General features: G+C 45.4%; 2 protein-coding genes across 8 annotated transcripts in view; one reads left to right on the forward strand and one right to left on the reverse strand.

Annotated features, from left to right (window-relative positions):
• Positions 1–15,938, reverse strand: STRA8 (stimulated by retinoic acid 8). Of its 6 annotated transcripts, none has more exons than XM_090140533.1 (9): positions 15,533–15,938; positions 14,936–15,133; positions 13,108–13,183; positions 11,777–11,861; positions 11,260–11,412; positions 7,478–7,760; positions 6,077–6,153; positions 4,002–4,113; positions 1–1,386 (listed from the first exon to the last, which is right to left on the reverse strand). In XM_090140533.1, exons 2-9 carry the CDS (start codon positions 15,125–15,127, stop codon positions 1,312–1,314), a joined length of 1,053 nt encoding a protein of 350 aa, XP_089996659.1. In that variant the 5' UTR covers positions 15,128–15,133; positions 15,533–15,938; the 3' UTR covers positions 1–1,311. The 6 variants fall into 6 exon arrangements, with proteins under 6 accessions (XP_089996659.1, XP_089996653.1, XP_089996668.1 ...); XM_090140527.1 differs by having other exon boundaries at positions 15,385–15,938; XM_090140542.1 differs by having other exon boundaries at positions 15,549–15,656.
• Positions 15,933–20,087, forward strand: part of WDR91 (WD repeat domain 91) — a 14,943-nt gene continuing 10,788 nt past the window's right edge. Inside the window, exons 1-5 of one of the 2 annotated variants that reach the window (XM_090140509.1) lie at positions 15,933–16,149; positions 16,544–16,723; positions 17,650–17,856; positions 18,397–18,480; positions 19,665–19,789. In XM_090140509.1, coding sequence (XP_089996635.1) covers positions 16,027–16,149; positions 16,544–16,723; positions 17,650–17,856; positions 18,397–18,480; positions 19,665–19,789 — 719 coding nt within the window. In that variant the 5' untranslated portion in view covers positions 15,933–16,026. The remainder of the gene's footprint in view (positions 16,150–16,543; positions 16,724–17,649; positions 17,857–18,396; positions 18,481–19,664; positions 19,790–20,087) is intronic. The other variant, XM_090140498.1, reaches the window with a different exon arrangement.

The raw sequence follows: 20,087 nt of genomic DNA on the forward strand, positions 1-20,087 counted from the left end.
GAAAATGCAATATTTCTGCTGTTTAATTCTGTCCTGGATTGGTCTTCAAAGCATGGGGATTGAGAGCTAATAAAAATAAGGTTGTTAATCCTTCAGTGTTATCTACTCACATGGTTCTCCTACATGTTTGCCAAGTATGACCTCAACTGATGCAGTAACTGAGGTGGAAAAGTGAAAGGCTTGTTTTTGTAACAAAACTGACCAAATATCATGTGGCAAATGGAACTGGAGATGGCAGCAAGCTGTAAAATCTGAAAGGGACGCTTTAAGCTGTAAACAAAGTATATTCCACACTGAGAAAAACTAACACATTTTCCTACCAAACTACAGAATGGTAAGGAAGGGCACGCAGGATATTTCATGCAAACATTTGCACGTTTGTCTCTTGTATTCTTTCCCTTGGGAAAGAATGATCTGACCTCAGACCCCCTGAAAAACCTGTACATGTTTCAACTAGCACGTGTCCCAAAACCCAGGCCCTCCAGAGCAATATATGCATGGTACTTTAAAATGAGAGGGGAAGTAGGAGGAGGGAGACCTCAATATAGCCACTGCTGGAACACTGGCCGAGTCAGCAGAAAGCCGCTAATGACAGCTCAGAGATGTGAATGATCTGTTTTAACTTCAATGCATTTTTAATTTCAAGACACCATCTGAGCAGTACTACTCATCAAAGAACAAGATGCAGCAGAACAGCACAGGGGGCTTTGTTCTCTTTCGACTTTACACACTTGACAGAAATAATCCACAGTTTGTGATTGTATTTGCATCTCTCTGAGTGATTTGGGAGTGGGTGGCCACTACAGTTGTCCTCACAGATATGGAAGAGCCTCATGTCACTCTCTGTGAAGAAATTCCTCTGTTGTTTCCAGCCCAGGCTAAAGAATTGTAGAGGAAAGCAGTCACTGCCAGGATGCTGGGAGGCACGCTGTGAGTTTTGCAGGTAGCAGTCTGGAGTGCGTAGGTTGCCATGTCCTCTCTGCATCTCTTCCACAGCTCACATTAGGCAAGGTCACTGAATTGCTTCAGTGTATTTGTGAAATGAGGTTAAGCATTAAAAAGTCAGAGAGAAAAATATTTCTTCCTTTAGGTTTTATAAATATTTTAAACCTGAAACGTTTAAAAGTATAAATTACTCAACTGGTAAGTTACGAAGCACTGATGAGGAAAGGGAAGTCAACAATAACAAACCACAACACAGTGTTTCCCCATTCTGATTGGAGAGGTGTTCCTCTGAAAGAGGCACAATCTCTTCACATGCCTGCTGTATCCAGTGATGCTTGGCAAAACATTGGCAAACAGGGATACTACTTATAAATCTTCATCATCAAAGGTCTCCGTGCACCTCAGCATTACAGTCTCATAATCAAACTGAAGATCTTCTTCCTGAAACCATCCCAAAGCCAGGTAAGGTTAAAAACATAAGAGTTGACTGTGTTTCAAAGTGCCATGAGCCCTGCTTCTGCTCTGAATCAGCAACCAGCACCTCTCAGTCAACTGTTTGTGGTGCCTGATGAAGAATGTCTCAGATTCTCAACTAATTTCATTCTAAAATCACAGGTCTTCACCCTGCCTCCATCTATATCATTTAGACTACGGTAGCAAGCACACCAAATAACAAGCTCTGAGGATATGTGAGCTTCCTTGAGCCTCTAACTTGCACTGTCTTCAGGCTTTGCTGCTCTTTTAGCAACAAAGGGAAATGGGTTTTTTGACCATCTTACAGAGCATAAGTGGCTCTGAGCAATCAAAGTTCAGGACAGAGAAGTGTTTGCGTCTGTAAACTATGAAACAGCAAATGTGCACAATCCAACAACAGTGCTTTGTAATTGGACAGTTAATCTCAAATGGCATTAACACGGAACTGGCATGTAATCACCACAAGAAAATCTGTTACCTCACCAGCTCTGCAGATGGAAGGGACAGAGGCTGCCTTTCACACATCAGTCAGGCACACACTGGTGGCCCTGCCTCTAAGTACAGTACCTGCTGCTTGCCTTCATATCATCATCTACCATGTGTGTGCACTGTGCATCAGGACACCACTTAACCTTTGGGATAATTACACCACCAGCACTGCCCAAACTCTTGGGTAAATGTACCTGTATCAATACTGCATCGAGAGAGTGGTCTGCAGGGATTTGGTTACACACACAAGGTAAGCAAGAAGCTCTCCTACTCAGGACAAGTCCAGGAGTCTTCAGTGCGCTGAGTAACCCAGTGTCTGGGTTGAGTTGTGTAGCCTATGCTGAGCTCTGCTGCTGCCTGAGGTAGTGTTTCAAGCTAGCTGGAATATTTCCTAGACACACTCAGCTGCACTTCCATAACTGTCTCCAAACTATTTGCTCAGAGGTAGAGCTGAATTTCTGCTCTCAAAACCAAAAATTTGTCAAAGTTTCTTGCTTCTTGGCAGGACTCTAGATTTGCTGTACCACAGTTATATAAACCAAAACAGATTGTGATCTTTGCATTATCAGTACTATTTAGTCTGGGTAAATTCTGCTCACACTCCCTTTTTATTGTTTTATCACAGACAATTCAAAGTTCCTGAATAAAAAAAGTGCTCAGCTTCCAATTTGTAGCATTTCACTACCACCTACACCACTTTATCTGAGAGCTGTAAGATGGGCTTAGGTTCACACACAGTGATACAGCACCAAGCAGAGGACAAAAGCAGCACTTAGCCAGGGAAGACATTCACAGCTGGAAAACATGCATTTTGTCATTCTTTCTTTCCTAGGCATCTTCATTTCACAGTCATTTATATGAACACAGAAAGAACCCTGTTTTTATGCAGAGCAGTTATTTACAGACCAAATGGCTGTGTAAATCAGTGCTTGGTCTCTGACAATGACCAGGAGTAGATGTTTAAACAAAAAGTGCAAGCATTTTGCATGCAATGTGCTCTGTCTCCCTAATACATGCTCCTTAATTCTGGCACACCGTGCTGTGAGGGTGTTCTGCATATGAAATTATATCTGAATCTTCATCCAGATTTATTAACCGTCAATCGACTCATCCCTGGGGAGTTAACTCTGGTAATCTGCAACTTCTTAATATACTGTCTGTTCACTTCATTGGGTGCTGTCTAGTTCTGATGTTTAGAGGCAGTGGATCATCATTCTGTGTACCAAATTCAAATCATTTAGGATCAAAATTTTCTCATGTCACCCCCAGACATTTTTGCTGAAGAGTCCTACTCTAATAGCTCCTGCTTAATAGCTTTTGCTATGCCTGCTGTCATTCCCAGCACCTCATTTAGTGCTAAGGTCTCCAGGAGATTGTAGGAGATGCAGGAGATGCAGAAATCGTTTTGCGATAGATTTAGACAGCGGTGCAACACTGTTTTCTGGTTCTTTGTGTTGTTGTTTTGGGTTTTGTTTGATTGGTGTCTCCCAGCCATCCCTCACCACAAATATTCAATTTTCTTTAAAGGACAATCCGCTCAAGTAACGGACTGGGTGGAAGCTAGGTGACAGCAGAACATAGAGAAACAGTGGCCGTTTTAGAGGCACAATCTGAGCCAAAATAAGCATGTTCTTCCTGAGTAATCTCTCCTTTTTGGTCCTGTATCCATGTGCAAGTTCTCAGACACCTTCTTGGCAAGAGGACAAGAACAGGAGGACTAACACTGCAAACACAATGATTTCTGGCTCAGCGAATCTGCACCAGTAGGCTGAAGTTAAGACACAGCACAGCAGCTGCTCTGTTTTAAGAGCTGTTCTCTTTCAAGAGCATAATTACCCTACTCGCAAAGCTTGCCAAACAAGGGCTCAGGGTAGGGAAGCTGGCACCAACAGAAAGCACAGGGTGATCCCACTGTGTTCAGAATCAAGAGGCCAAGGGTGCGTTATGGACCTGCAGAATGACATCTGAAGCAATAAACCCCAAGCTCTTATTTTAATGATTCTGGACACTGTGATCTGAAGCAAAAGAAATCTCTTTCTGACAGTGACAGAAATACACTGCTCCTTCTGTAAGGAACCCTTTGGAAAGCTTACCTGGCAGAAGTGTGTATTAGCAAAGAAAAGGCTTTTTAGGAAGTCAGTGATCTGCAGATAGAGTCTGTGGTCATCCTCTGAATTTTCAGAAATGCCGCTTGTAAATGAAGAACTGAAAATGGAACAAGAAATTATATTTAATTTCCTCTTCCCTCTTTTCCTCCTCCTCCTTACTTTCTCTCCTTCACATTTTACTTACAAATTATAGAATACTTAAATTGTTTCCATGACAAATCTGACAAGAAAGACAATAGGTGAAAAAGACAGGAAGGAGTGGAGGTGTAATGAGGAAATACTGTCTAACAAGTGCAAAAAGATATCAAAGAACTGAGAACTCCAGTATAAAAAACCACTACCACAACAGAGATCCACTAATACACTACAGCTGTGATAACACTGTTCTAGGGAAAGGTACACATGCATCTTAATGGAGAACAAAAATGGCCATGTGGCAGTGTATTTTGTAGGGTTGTTCCAAGAACCAACTTTGCCTTCTTTTGTAAAGTTTTTGGTCACAAAATCACACATCAGCTGTTTACTGGCAAATTTGTACTCAGGTGATGGGTAACGTTGGTACTAAGATCAGATACTCACTCTAGACCTCACCTCTATGCTCTCCCTGGGATCTTACAAAGTTCTGCACCACACCTCTGTCCTGAACTATAAAGCACAGGGTGATAGAAAAAAAGCAGGGCACATGAAAAATGCTGACTACTGAAATATTAATCTAATTTGGGGCTTAAACCAGACTGCACAGATGATGCCAATACAATTGCGGTGTTAACAAAGTTTGCTTTTCCTTGTTTCAAAAACAAACAGCAGTTATGACCTAATAAATGTAATTTAATGGATACATGTTTTGTTAAGCTTTACAATATAAACATATTTTGATGAACAGCCAGAACAATCTTATTTCTGTTCATGCTGTTCTGGAAGCGCACTGTAGAATTACAGTGAAGAAGAAAAGATTCACATTAAAGAATTTTCTAAATATGGAAAAACAAGTAGCTGGATTTAAAAAAAATAAATTATTTGGAAAGAGAAAAAAAAAATCTAACCAAGACTAAGCAGCAAGAATATGTAAGAGATGAATCAGAAAGTGATTTTCTTCTTGAAGAGAAAATCTTTTCTTTCTTTAGTCTACTGGGAAAATCAAAGGCAGTGCTAGTTTTGTATCTGACATGTTCTTTCTTAGGTAATTGTGATCTGACCTGCAGAGAATCACAGAATCACAGAATGGCCTGGGTTGAAAAGGACCACAATGATCATCTAGTTTCAATTCCCTGCTATGTGCAGGGTCGCCAACCAGCAGACCAGGCTGCCCAGAGCCACATCCAGCCTGGCCTCGAACACCTCCAGGGATGGGGCATCCACAGCCTCCTTGGGCAACCTGTTCCAGTGCGTCACCACCCTCTGTGTGAAAAACTTCCTCCTAATATCTAACCTAAACCTCCCCTGTCTCAGTTCAAAACGATTCCCCCTTGTGTTTCTTGGACCTTTCTGCTCAAGCCAACCACAATTCAGCTTGATCACCTCTTTCTGATGAAATTAGGGTACTTGAAGAAGATTAAGAGAGATGATGATAAAGAAAAAAACAAGATTATTTTTGTCTCATTAAGTGAGAGTTTAATTAATTGTCCAGGCAGTGTCTTATGGTCATCACAGACCTTGTAAGTGAGAGAGAGAAAAAAAGGAAAACATTAGAAATCCTGTAATTTGAAAAGACAGAAAGCTATGCAAAGTAGAGTTTATTTATCCAGAATCCAGGACTCTTCCTAGACTTTCCAGGAAGAATCATTTATAAGACTGCCTCGTTATCTGAAAGTTACTGGGCACTCCTGTAAGCTAACCTTCCTGTTCTGTTGTAAATGCCTATTCATCATTTCATTTGTACACCTTAAAAGGTAGCACTACAGTGAGCACAACTGCTGTATGCTACTATTTTAACCACTGACTAAAAGTTAGGCACAAAAGAGAACGCTCAGCTACTGACTTACTCTACGGCAAACTTGCTGGGGAGCACTGTCAGCTATTGAGTTACTCTATCTAGCAAAAGGGTAGGTTTTGTAATTTACCTCTGGCTAGACAATCCCTGTGTCTCATTTGTTTCAAGGAAACCAGCAGCAACATCAAACGCGTCTTCAAACATTACCTGTCACAGAAAACATTTTGGATGTCAGCATATCCAGCCATTTAAAGAGTTCTACCTAGGGCATAGTTTTTAATAATGAAGTCTTAAGGAGTACAATATTTTTTTCTTTCCATTTAACAGCTAATGTTTCCTTCTGCAGAAATCTACAGGGTTTTGCAGATACAGGAATAAGAAGGAGAAACTACTTCATAACTCAAAACACAAGATTAGTCTATTCCCTGTGTTTCAGCTTCCAAGAATTAGATTTACATCTTTCAAAGCATCAGTAAATACATGAATTTAACAGTGCTTTCCAGACTTGACTTTGGCCGTTGTGTTGTTTATGGCTGGAGATCTCAGCTGTACCAGCCATTCTCCATAAATCCGATTCCAGTATATGACTTGTCTTACAAAGGAGTTTGGATTCTCCATATGACAGACCAATGATCTCATTAGTTCACTCTGCCATCATGCTCTTCACACATCTTCTGTGCCAGAAAGTACTGTACATGCAACATCTCCACCACATTTCCTAAGCAAGTAAGTGGTCTGAATTGCTAATTGTCCTGTGACTCAAAAAGAGCTTGTAAATGCAATTTACAGTCTGCTAAAGGTGAACCTCTGACCTTCCCTTGCAACTAATAACATTGTACACTTCTCTGAACAGCTAGTTGCTTAAGCAATCAATGCTTAATCAGGAACAATTTATGGAGAGTTGGCTGTTATTTAATCTCTTTTTTCACATGCTCCCATTTAAGCAGTCACTGAATTCTTGGCTCTGCAGAAATGCATGGAATAGGCAGTCATCAGCCCTGTATTGCTGGAACTGGTCTACAAATACTTTATCTTTGCTACTAAGTGCTCTGATTATTGAAAACAAACAAACAAATAAAAAAGCAAAAATCAAAACCCAAAAAATTAAGAAACAAGCGACCAGGCAAAAACACACAGGTCTTAGGAATCTGGGCATCTCTTCTGGATACAGATAATCTGTGCTGCATGGAAGACTTGCAGAGGACAGCAGCTGGACAACCCTTGTTCTTGCTCCCCACCCCACTGCAAGTTAGAGCTAATTTAACTGTTATTTAGTACAGGAATCCACAGCTCAACAGAGAATGCCAGGATTGCTGCCATGGCACTCCTATAGCTTGCTGTCTATCTTACCGAGAGAGAATTTAAGACGTTCACTCAAAAGCCGTTTGTTGTTTCCACTTTTGCATTCAAGTGGTCTTGGGAAAACTTAATTAAAAATACTGTATGTTCTCTAATTAAAAGCTGCAGAGCCAATTAGCAACTGGAGGACTGGAGCTTTAGGGGCAAAGGATGTGTGTTACTGAGCACTTACTTCCTCTGGTGTGGAGACCAAGGAACCACTGGCTTCCTCACTGTTACCTCCACTGTCCCTCACATCGCCATCAGCGCACGCAGGCTCTTGGCAAGCATCCGTAGGACCCAGGTGGAAATCTCTCTGGCTACAGTACTGCAAGATGCTGTCTCTCCTTTCTTCAGAAAGCTCTTGCCAGAGGTGTGAAATAGCCGTGGAGACCACAGGAAGAGGTACCTCCTCAGCGGAAACAATTCCATGCTCTCTTAGTAGGTCTACTGTGTGCTTATAAAAATACAGGTACCTGAAAGGACAAGGAGCATCTCAAGAGCAAGCTATCCAACTACTGTCAATCAGTGTGGAGGGACAAGGCATCCTATGATAGTAGAACTGCCATAAGTTTGACCTGGTCATGGCCCAAGCCATGGTCAGTGCTGAGTTGCCATTGCAAAGTATGTGATGAATATGACCTTTGCCCTGGCACAAGATGCAGTTTCTCTTGTTGGTTTTGGAAGACCTACAGCTGCAAGGAACCTTTGCAAAGCACTGCAATGTGGGTGGTAACAGACGCTGTACATAACTAGGTTGAGAAACTGAGCCCCTCAGAGTTCTGCTCCTGAAGAGGTGCTGATCCACCCTGAGCTCAGCAGAACGGCTGAGGAAACTTCCCTGGGGTGGAAGGACTGCTTGGTATTTGGAAGGTAAGCCAAGGATACAATTAGCAATACCTCAGAATTGTGGAACTGTGATTGATTTTTGCAGATAAGCAACTATTGTGCATCACTTGTTGCTAAACAATTGAATTGACACCTCAGTAGTCTTCTCTAATGAAGCAGCTATGCCAAACAGTTGTAGTTATTATCTAGAAAGACTGTGATATAATTGCTGCCATCAACAGGGGAGGAGGGAGTAGCAGTGATTCAAAACTACTTCACCGACTTCTCCCTCAGAGACCTCATACAATTACTGAACATTGCCCAAAACCATCAGAGAAGTTTAGCAACTCTGCTATGCCAAGATTTCATCCGCAAAGGGCAGGCTCCAGCCAGAGCCTCAGCAGGGCTGCCTCAGAATAGAAGCTCCAGGCTGCTGCAGGCCATACACATCACACAGGCAAACCTCACGCTGGCTTTTCTTAAAATTTGGCATACTTGCCTTTGTGTCCTGAGGCTCTTGCACTGCGAGTCACTTTTTATACTTCTGGCATTGCAGTGCTCTAAAAACATTTGGCTGAGGTCATACCTTGATGTGCTAGGTACTATACATGCAGATAGAAAGGCACTACCATGGGCTTGGAAGCTCTGAGTAGTGTGAACATGGGAATATTAGTGTGAATATGGGAACTCAGTTCCTACATCTGAGGGACTGCATTCCCAAGACTGAGTTCTGTGAGTGAACTGATTTCTGCAGTGGAACTAGCAATTCAACATTAATGCTGCAATTTCAAGCTGAAGACACAAACACAGAAAGAGCTTGCCTCTTCTGTTAGTACTGTGTGGCACAGTGAGCCAGGAATGATAATGTCTACTTTAGAAAGTAGCACTGAAGGTTATTTTATGTTTATTAAATGATTAGAGCTCCTCAGATGAAAGAACATGTGTTCGAAGAAGTAAAAAGGAAGAACATAAAGAGCAATCCTTGTTTCTCAGTTTGACTGGGCTCAGAATGTCTCCTTGGAAGATATCCCAATTAAGCACATTTCCTGGCTAGCCAAACTGCCACACGAGAAATTAACCAAAAAGAACTCCATCTTTTTATAACTATTTGTTTTAGTAAGCCAGTATTGAAAATTTGAAAATAACCCCACATGCAAACACAAATGTGTTTAAACTCCCATTTCCATGCTCTGAAGTTTTTCTGCCATTGCTGGACACAAAAATATTGTAAGGGACACAAGCACTGTTAGGTCAGCTATTGCACTCACCAAGAATTCTGAACATCCAGCTCCAAATGAAGGATCTGGAGTTTCTCTAACAGAATATGAATCATCACTAGACTGCTTTGCTAAAGAAACTGAGTTTGAACAAACCATGAGTCAACAATTTCCTTCTCAGCTAGAAGGAGACGACCACATTTTGCACATTTGCACATTTAGAATACTGGGTAGTCTCATCACTGTAACTCTCTGCAGAAGCTCAGTGCATTTCTGATGCTGCCCAAATAACATGATTAGACTTATCACTGAGAAGCTGTTGTTTACAGAAGACTCCCTGCTGTTTCATGCCCATTACCACTGATGGTTTTGTAAGAAGAATTAGCTACAGTTCAACTGCAGGCTGTAATAAAACTGCAGGGTAAATGCCAGGAGTCCACACAGCACTGCGAAAGCTGTGGTCCACCTCATCAGTGAAGAAGGGGAAATACAGGTGTTTATAGCCCCAGTGTGCAGTCTTTGATGAAGTAGGGCTTACTTCCCCCGAAAGTCCTTAGTCAGCACATTTCAAGGTCTTTCAAATGATACCTTACTACTACCATCCCCAAATCTCACAGGAGCAAAAGCGGGCACAGTAGCAGTGGGCTGCTGCCACCTGCTGGCAGAGCTGCGGTCTCGTTTTGATGAAAAACCTCAATAATCCAGGGGAAAATTATTAAAAAAAAACACCAGTTCAAAGCAAAAAAAAAAAAAAAAAAAGAAAAAAGAAAAAAGAAAAATTGTTTCCATTTTTACTTGTGGCTGTGAAGCTCTGGAGGATGCCAGCTATAGCTGTGGCTTCTCCCACACTGCGTATTCTTAAGGCTGGGATGATTACCAACTATGACCCCTGTAGTACATCCTAGTGCCATTTGAGAACAGGGGGAAGAATGCGATGAACACTCGGTTTTAAGATACCAATAAATTTGAAAAAATAGAAAATTTACCATTATAATCCCAGATTAAAATACATGGACCACTGAGAGGAAAGCAACGGTCTCCGATTTTTAGCACCTGTGTCAGGCACTTGGCTAATCCTAAAGAGGGTTAAAGACCGGCACCTTGTGGCTGTAGCACACTCATAAGCACTTATGTTCCTTTCCTCTCTCTCTCTGCGTTTCAGTCATATTGAGGATGTCTTCCAGACTATTGCTATTCTGCAGACCATTGCAGGTTGAGTACTGCATTATTTTCCTTTGTTTCTTCCAGTCCTACACTGCTCTGATCCTACAAACAAGTACTCCAAGGTGCTAGGAGCTAAACATCCATCTCTGGAAGGGACAACAGTGTCCCAGATTCCAGGGACCATACCAATACCAGGCAGGACAACCATCACTTGCAGGGGGAAATATCTGCCCACATCTACCTACCTGCAGTTCTGCAGCTCCCCTGGAACATGTACAGCTAGCCACTGGCAGGTTTCATCTGGTGCAGCAATTCCTGTGCTCCTCAAACTCAGCCCCATCGTGAAGATAGAACTTGATAATGGTACTGATACCACAAGCACACAGGGGCAAACACCTGGGTAAGTCACGCTGCTCAAATAAACTCCCATTCCATCTGGGTTAAAAACCACTTGCCTGTTGAACCACTGCAGGCATGTTGCAGCTCACTCTACAAGCTGCTGGACAGCAGTAAAGCACATCCACACAGGGACTGACACACTTGAAACATATTTTTTTTCTCTTTCTTGAGAGTTTGAGAGAGAGCTGGGGGCTGATACCATGCTGGGACTCCATTCATGTGCCAGTCACAGCTCCAGCTTCATCACCAGCAGGGTCAAAGTTGCTGGTACAAGGCTTTTGTAAGGCTTCATGTACAGCAATGATTGGATGCAGTGTTAATGCAAACAGGTGAAAAAAAACCTGAAGACAACTTGGGGTGCACCTACCGTTCAAATTCCACCAGATCTGGGGATGAAGTGTCTGGGTACTGGATAAATCCTGGCTTTCCGTCCTCTTCCATTGTTTGGTTTTCACATTCTTGCATCAAATACCACACAGCAGAATCACTCTCACTCACAGCTTCCGAGGGCGACGCAGTGCTGAAAAGAACACACAGGAAAAAAAAAAAGCCACATGAACAACTTCTTAACTGGATTAATAATGTCTTTGTCATGGTCACTCCAGGGTCCAGGGCCACTCTTCCCAGCAAGCTTTTCCCCCATCCTTTTGCTCTGCAGGCAAATAAGAAGTCTGTGCTGAGCTGCATAGGAGGCAAAGAAATACAAACACTGTTCATGCGCTGTGTGAGATTACAGGGGTCCACAAGAAATCTCTTCATCTTTTCCTCATGATGAAAGGCCTCTGCTTGGAAGTTCAGTAACAATGACAAAGAGGCTAAGAGGCACCGGGATGGGAGAAAATGCAAAGTATTATCATCTTCCCTTGATTGGTTTAAGCCCTTACCTGTGATTGCTGAAGTGCCTCTTGACATATTCTTCCCTGACTTCCTCCAGGCTGGACGGGTTCCCATCCTCCAGGCTGAACGACTCTGTTGTTGGCAGAAAGGCAACTGTCACACTGGTGGGGCCTTTGGCTTCCCTCTCATCCTCAGTCCCAATCAAGCAGAATAATCCTGACAAATGGTCCTTCAGGAGTCACAACTCTTCATTAGGCAAAAGCGATGTGAGATGCAACACCTCTGCCTCTCCTATAGCATCACTACCACTACTGGGAGCTTCTGATTGTTGAGGAACTCAGATGTCCTCCTTTGTAACATTGGTGTGACAGAATCGATGGTAAAAACAATCAGCAAATCAAAAGTCCCAACAAGAACAAGCACTAGTCAATACAACTTCTCATGATTGTCATCTTATGAGCAAACTGCACATAAAAACCCTGGACAACCCACTCTGTGATTCAGCAGTAGTATGAATTTTATATATATGCAAGTAAATATGAAGAGAAATTTACTTCAAAAGTCTCTTCAGCCACCCCACTGCTTGTGAAGCCTTCAGATTTCTCTGCCAAATGACTCCTCCTACCTATGGCTGCCTTTTATGGGTAATCCAAAGATGTGGGTTCAGAGGACTTTGTTCTAAGCATTATGATCTGTAATTGATACAAATCACTGGAAGTGCAAGTTGCACAAACAGCAATGCCTTTTCTAGCTCACCATATTCTGGATATGTGAAGGGACATAAAAATATGTCCAAAGGCTCTACCTATCAGCCCCCAATCCTTCTTGTTGCCACCAGAGAGAGTGAGCAGCACCAGAGAGCAGCAGGCATACTGGAGAGGGCATGGAGTGCATGACCACAACCTGCCAAGCTGAAAGCAAAACTGACAAAAACAAACAACAGCATCTCTTACCTGTTCCTATGGAACTAGATTCTCAACTAAAGGCTTCCATTTACCATACTTTTGGGAGGAAACTTTCAACAGATTCTCTCTCCTTTCCCCCTAACTCAGACCAAAGCCTGCAGTTCTGAAGTTCCAGCTCTGGCTGTGCTTGATGAGGAGTGCAGGGTGTGTGACAGCTCTGACTGATACTGTCTGTGGCTGGAAGGAGCACACCTGTTCCTCCAGCCTGTGCATGCAGCCTGTGCAGGGGTAGGCGGGGACCCTGCCTGCAGCTTGGGGCAGCAGAAGTCAGTTTTGTGTCCTTCCTCTGCCAGGGAGGGATGGGAATGGCTGTGGATCGGAGGGACAGTGCTTGCTGGGCTTAATGGGAGCAGCCACGCATCTATCTGCCTCTACTTAACAAACTGTCTGAGGCAAATACTTGCATACAGTACCTTTCATCTTCAGCAAAGAACTCAAGGTTTGCTCCAGCTCCTGGATATATTTCTTAGCCTTACGCAAAACCTGATACTAAACACAAAAAGAAAACAGAACTGATTGCTCTCTGCTCTGACTGAATTCATGTTTCAACAAGACTTAGTTGCTTTCTTCAGTTTTTTTCCTTCATTTTGACCCTGTTATCTTCATGTGTCTGAGAAAATGACTGTGATGTTTCACCAGCTACCTGTAGCCTTATGAAGAGGAGAAAGAACTAAGAGCAAAGTTAAATTCAGAAGATAAATATTCTACAATATAAATATGTTATACAGTACATGTACATAATGCCTAGTCACACAGCCATTTGCTACTTAAGTCACATCTTTTACCAGCAACTGTTCTTGTTTGGATCATTATCTTCTTGGAGCACGTCCAGAAACACCATGCTGTAGCACGTCCTCTTGGACGTCTACCAGCTTTAGGTGTAAGACTTTATAATTCAACTCTCCTGAGAATTTTGCTAGGAGAAGCCCTTGCCACGTTCTACTCCAGCTGCACTGCTGGCAGCCGAAATAACTTGAGCACTGTAGATCATTCCTTCATTGCAGCATAACGAAGAACAGATAGCCAATACCCTTCAACACACCCATTTAAAATTGCTCCTAGATTTGTAGGATCAGTGGGACCACCCAGGCAACTCAGACAGGACGTCTCTCTGGCAGAGCTTTCACACCAGATACTTTAGCAAGGCACTAAGCACTGGAATTAGGAGTAAACTTTTGCAGTTAGGACCTTACCTCCAAAGTCATGTCTTGGGCACATGATACTATCAAAGAGTAGTTCAAAGAACTGGTACATTAAGACAGTCCAGTCAGATGAGACAAAACAAGCATCTGTTTAGCCTTAGTTCTGAGTTCGTGGTGACTTCAGCTTAACTTGCATCTCCTTCAGAGTATAGCAAACTGAACTCTTACCTCAAACTTCATGGGGGGTAAGGGCCTCAGCCCCAGACAGCAGCATTTTGCATGCTTAGAATCTTAAGGCACTTTACAAGTATGATCCTGTAGAGCCACTATCCTCTCTGGAAAACTGAAAGTGACCAATCTAAATGAGTTGGTGGCAGAGCTGAAAACTCCTGATAGTCATTCCCTCCCTTACCTTCAGCAGGATACTATGCAACTTTTTAGTAGTGCTTTTGTTTATTTCTTCTTTTTTTAAGAGAAGTAGTTTCTTATTTTAGTAGAGGACAGTAGGAGCGAGAGTTCCCTCCCCATCTTATTCTCTCAGTGTATTGGATACAGAATGTACCTTATATGTTGAATGAATTAGTGCTTTCCTTCTAACTTGATCTGTCCCTAACCTCACTCCTCCCAATTTCCTACCAAAACACTGTGAAATCAAGGTCATTAAATCATAGGATCCCTTGACTTACATCCAAAACACAGCTAAGAAGAAACTACAAAAATTCCGTAAGAAAAGCACAGGCAAGCCACATGATAAACCCATGACACAGAGACTACTGAGCAAGTTGCTCATGATGAGCTGGCAGCTGCAAAGTAGAAAGAATCCAGGAAATCTGCCCAGACTGAAATTATGTACATGCTGGCATTCTTTGGGATCCCAACAGATAAACCGAAGCACATGTCTATGACACGTGCCCTTCCCACGTGTGCCCCGTCCCTAAAGGCGCCCAAGGGCTGGTCGGACGGGGCCGCGGGCAGCCTAACCCAAGGGGTGGCAGCTCTGCCCACAGCAGGGGGGTGAAAATAAGTGATCTTTGAGATCCCTTCCTCAAGCCATTTTACGACAGCGACAGATAGGAGAAAGGCAGTCATCGCCCCGCACCTTGGAGGCCGGGCTGTCTGACTGGGATAGCACGGTCTCTTGCAGGCTGCTGAAGAGTCCGGCCAGCACTGCGCGGTGCTGGGCCTGTGCCTGGCGTCTGCGTGCGGCGCGGGGCTCCACCTCCTGCGGCTGTGCCTGGGGAGCGGGCCGTGCTCTTGCACAGAGCTCACCGCAACCACCCGCTGCCTCCATCGGCGGCTGCAACGCAATGGAGGGTCGTGCTGGGTACGGCGAAGGGAACGCACGAGCACTGCGGTGCATTTTACAGTGGGAAGTGATGGCTTCTGCCTGAGGAATGCTGTCTGTAGGCTCTGACTAAACCCTGATCTCCTGCTAACCTCAAACCGTGGCACCCCTCCTCCTGCCCTGTCCCTGTCGGATAACCCATTCCCACAAGATGCTGGGGCTGATGCCGCCGAACAGCGGCCTCCTTTGCAGCACCGTCTTACCCCAATTCACCACGAGGAAGCGCAGATCCTTGCCCAGCGGGGCAGCTCTGAGGACAGGACAGCTTCCCTATCCCCTCACGCTGCCCTGCCCTTCCCTGCGGCCCACTGAGGGGAAGTTCCCCAAAACTGGTCCAACGCCCCCCGTTACCAATTGCACGTATCACCTATGGATAAGACCAACTCCCGCTCCTGCCGTTCCTTCAGCAGCCAGGAGGGGCGAGGCGGCAACGAAGCAGACAGCGGGGTCCCACAGACGACGACGGCCGCCCCCGAACACCGCGCTCCCCGCCCAACCCGCCCTGCCCCACCCATGACCACCGCGCCACTGCCCGCCCGCGCCCAGCAACACGAGCCGCACGTGGCAGCCAGCCAATGGGGACGCAGCTTGCGCCCGGCCGCGGCCAATGGGAGAGAGAGAAAAACGCGGGCTGCGGCCGCAGGCGGGCGAGAAAGCAGGGAAGGGGGAGTGGGGCGCATAGGAGAGGGCGGCGCGCATGGGCGAGCGGCGGGGACTACAGCTCCCATCGTGCCTTGCGCTGGGCGGGCACGGCAGGGCACGCCGGGGGCTGTAGTCTTGGCGACGCCGCGCCGCCTCGCTCGTGGAGCGGTGGGCGGGCAGAGGCGGCAGCGCCGCTGGGCCCCATGGCGGCGGCGACGGAGCGGACGGACGAGCTGGTGCGCGAGTATCTGCTGTTCCGCGGTTTCACCGCCGCTCTGAAGCAGCTGGACGCGGAGATCAAGGCGGACCGGGAGAAGGGCTTCCGGGTGAGCGGGGGCCGCGGCCCCTTCCCTGCGGGGCGGTGGGCAGGCCGCGGGGCGGCGGGGCTCGGCGCCCCTCCGGGGGCAGCTCCCCCGAGGCACCGCCGCCGAGCCGGGGCCGCGCTGGGCCCCGCGTCCCCTCTGAGGGCGGGGCTGGAGCCGGGGCCGCGGGGGAACCGCTGCGCGGTCCTCTGAGGGCGGCGGGCTGCCGTTAGGGATCTTCGTGCCCGTCTCGCTAATAGATGGCGTTCAGTGTAACGGCGCTAAGAAGCGGCGGCGCGTCTTCCTCTTGCTGCGCTGCCGTCTTGTCGGCTAAGCGCGGCTCTTCTCTCCCGTCCGAAAATGACGCTGTTTTCCGAGCGAGCCCTCGTGTGACAGCGGCCGCCTCCTGCGCTCTCAGGTGGATAAGATCGTGGAGCAGCTGCAGCAGTTCGTGCAGAGCTATGACCTGGCCGCGCTGCGGGACTACTGGAGCTACCTGGACCGCCGCCTCTTCAGCCGGCTGGAAGACGTGTACCGACCGACGGTGAACAAGCTGAAAACCAGCCTGTATCGATACTACCTCGTCCATACCGTGCAGGTGGGAGTGGCTGAGTAGGTAGCGGTGCTGCATAGAAGGGTTTCGTTGCAGCTGAAGGGATGAAGAAGCGGGATTGTTGTCTGTGTTCCTGCTGGCAGGAATCAGCCAGTCCTTACGTGAACCACAGCTCCCTAGGAATCGAAGTGAGTGGGAGGGTCTCAAAGAACAGATGGTAGAGTTGGAGTTTAGTTGATGAAAGAGGGAGAAATCAGCTTCGAGTTTGGACAGGGTAACGTGGGAGAGAAAGCAAAACTGTTTTTTCCCCACTCTGAATAGAACAGAAAATAGTAAGCTCAAGTTGGAGCAGAAATATCTCAGCGATGCCTTACAAAGAGAATGTATTACATGGGAGAGCGCTGGCAATCAGGGTAGATGAGCACCTGTCAAGAGTGCTCAGTTTCTTAAAACTTATGGGTAATGTTTCCACCTTGATTGAAAATCTGAAATTATGAATGCTGGGGAAGGAAGCAAAATCTAATGCGTATTTCTGGAAATGTGGTTTTGTTCTCTTGTCCTGAGCTTAACTTGGAATGTGACTATAACAAATAAAGCATCAGATGAATTTCTTCAGGGTGCTTCTGTGGTGGAACTGTTCAATTTGAAGTATACTTTAGTAACGTATGTGAACTTGCATCTTATGTAAGTATGCAGAGTGCACTGGTTTAGCTGGAAAGAATTGGCTTGATTCATTTCCCCAGCCTTTAAGCAAGACTGCAGTGAGTAGAAAGAAGGTTGGATTAAGCGTATTTGGGAGGTTCTTCTAACATATCTGAGATTCTTTTGTTCCCAGATGAATCTGAATTCTAACCACTTGCTCTCTTGGGTAGTGAAAATAGTTTCTACTGCATTCATCTCACAAACAGTATTTTAAGAACCTGTGGGGTGGTTTGGCTGGAAGTGTGAGAGCTGCTCCTGTTGTGTTTCAGACCGGCCGCAATGACAAAGCGCAGGAGTTCTTCCTCAAGCAGGCCTCTGAGCTGCAGAACCAGGCAGAGTGGAAGGATTGGTTTGTCCTGCCTTTCCTCCCTGCCCCGGACTCCAACCCCACCTTTGCCACCTATTTTTCACGCCAGTGGGCAGATACGTTTATTGTGTCTCTGCACAACTTTCTGAGTGTCTTATTTCAGTGCATGCATATCCTTTTTTTGGTAACTAATGGTTAAATCTCTCTTACCCTAGTGTTATGCTCACTGTTCTTAGTGCCAAGAGTACAATATTACAGAACCTGTTGCTTTCAGGTAATTTCAGGGCCAAGCCTTAATAGGAAGCTGGTGTTTACCAGAGAATGTTAGAATAGTTATTAGTCAATTATCTAATGACATGTTATGTTCCCTGGGCACAAACGATTGTGGTTGCTGCTAACACTGAACTCGTCCCTTTGCTTCTGACTAGAATAGTCAGAAATCTTGTTACATGGCATATTGCAAAACAGGCGTGCAACCTTGTGTCCAGAGCTGTCTCCTGTTAGACCATTGTCTGGGTGCATCCATTCACAACGGTGTGTAGTGATAGCCCAATATTGTTACTGCTCTTCTGGCCTCAAATATTTCTCTCTGATGGTATGGACTGGACACTTTTGCTGTCTTTAAGGCAAATGGGCAGTGAGGGTTAGCTGTGAAGTTCAGTAGAGTCAAGGCATGTTGTTGCCTTGAGTTTTTCTTTAACGTTTCTCACCGGTGCCAGTCATTCTGAACTTTGAAGCTGAATGTCACAGGAGCAGCCTCATACAAGAAGAAAACGAATCCCTGCGGCATAAGGTCAGAATTGAAGTCGCTCTTTATTTGTGACTGTTTAAGGCTGTGTGTTTTGTGATGTTTGGACACACAAACCCAACAAGTTGTATCCCTTCAATTTAGTGCAGTTATTCCAAGGCAGATTCTTGTATAAATCCTTTATTTTAGTTAATCTTTCAACTGCCTCCAGCAAGCTTCTGGCAGTGGTCACATGATAACTGGTATGTCTGTGTAGGACATTACTGTGCCTCTGCTGGAGGTGGCTGTCCTTCTCCCTGTGCTATCTGCTGGGTGCAGACACTGTGCAAATGCTTTTTTCTGCTACACTGGCATTTCTGATAGGGTGAAAGTAGTGGGAGGTGAAGAGCTTGTATGGCTGACTTTATGCTGAAACTTATGGAGAGTATTCAGGGTCACCTCTAAAATTTAGCTGACAGTGCAGTGAAGAATGGCAGTACCCTGCAGTGAAGAGGCAGAAGCTGTTCCTGCTGAAATAGACACTTTACCATGGTCAAAGTGCACATAAAATAATCTAGATGAATTAATGCAAATGTGAATATCTGTTTCCCAATTTTAGACCTTATAGGAAGCTGCAAGAAACACTGACTTGCTCCAGCAAAATGTCCCCCTGCTCTGTCTCATTTTGATATTACCATTCCTAGATGCTTATAGAGAAGATGTAAAAGTATGATCTGTTAGGGAGATTTGAGAAACGTACAATGTGACCTTAGCAGGGTGTGGAGCTGGATTCCAAGGTAGCCTGATGGCACTGGCCTCAGTGCACCCAGGCATCTTGCCAAGCCCTGGGCTGTGGGAAGGAGATTACCTTCTAGGCTTGGTGCCTGCACATGCTTGCCACCAGTCATGTGGAGGGTCTTGGCTTTGAGCTGCCTGTGTGCAGTGGCAGACTGATCTGGGCTGCCCAGTCCAGCTCATTTCCCAGCACCATTATTGCCGTTACAGCAACAGCCCGAGGAGAGGAGTAGAGGATTTTAAGCAGGCTTCAGTTTCATATCTGTAAAGTACTGTTGTTTTGACTACTTGGACTGATGTGACGTTCAGCTGGTCACAGCAACTTTCTTCCCTCCCTGACCATCTCAAGCCCTTGAAATTAAAAAAAAAAAAAAAAGAACAACTTCAGCCTGGGGGAAAGTGGTGCATCCTGGTGTAATTTCTGCTAACTTACTTGGTTCTTTCTTCTCTTGTAGCTATTTGCTTTGCAGGCTGAATCCTCCCGCATGAAGAAAGAGGAACTGGAAGTGGAAGAAGCAGTTGTGCATCACAAGCTGCCTGCATATGTGGCCAACATGGATCGGCTCGGGGACTCTGAGCTGTGAGTGCCTGCAGGGGAGGATGGGCCCTGATGCCTTTATATGGCTAAAGGAGGCTCTAGGAGTGTCATTTCCGTGTTCATTGGAGAAAATGTCTGCTATGACGTCTATTTCCCACCTTTTGAGAGAGATTCTTGCTGGTTATTGGGAGCTGAAGCGCATATAGAAGTGACTCTGCTTTGGTCTCAGCATTATACCAGGGCATTCTGGGCAGCCAGTGCACTGGTAGCAGTGCAATACCCTGAAGCACTGCTCAGGTATTTTCTTTAGTGGCTGTGAGTGCTTTGTGTTGTTCTTAAA

The sequence above is a fragment of the Phasianus colchicus genome, chromosome 1 (genome assembly GCF_987193195.1).
Source record: "Phasianus colchicus chromosome 1, bPhaCol1.hap1.1, whole genome shotgun sequence".
Lineage (NCBI taxonomy): Eukaryota > Metazoa > Chordata > Aves > Galliformes > Phasianidae > Phasianus > Phasianus colchicus.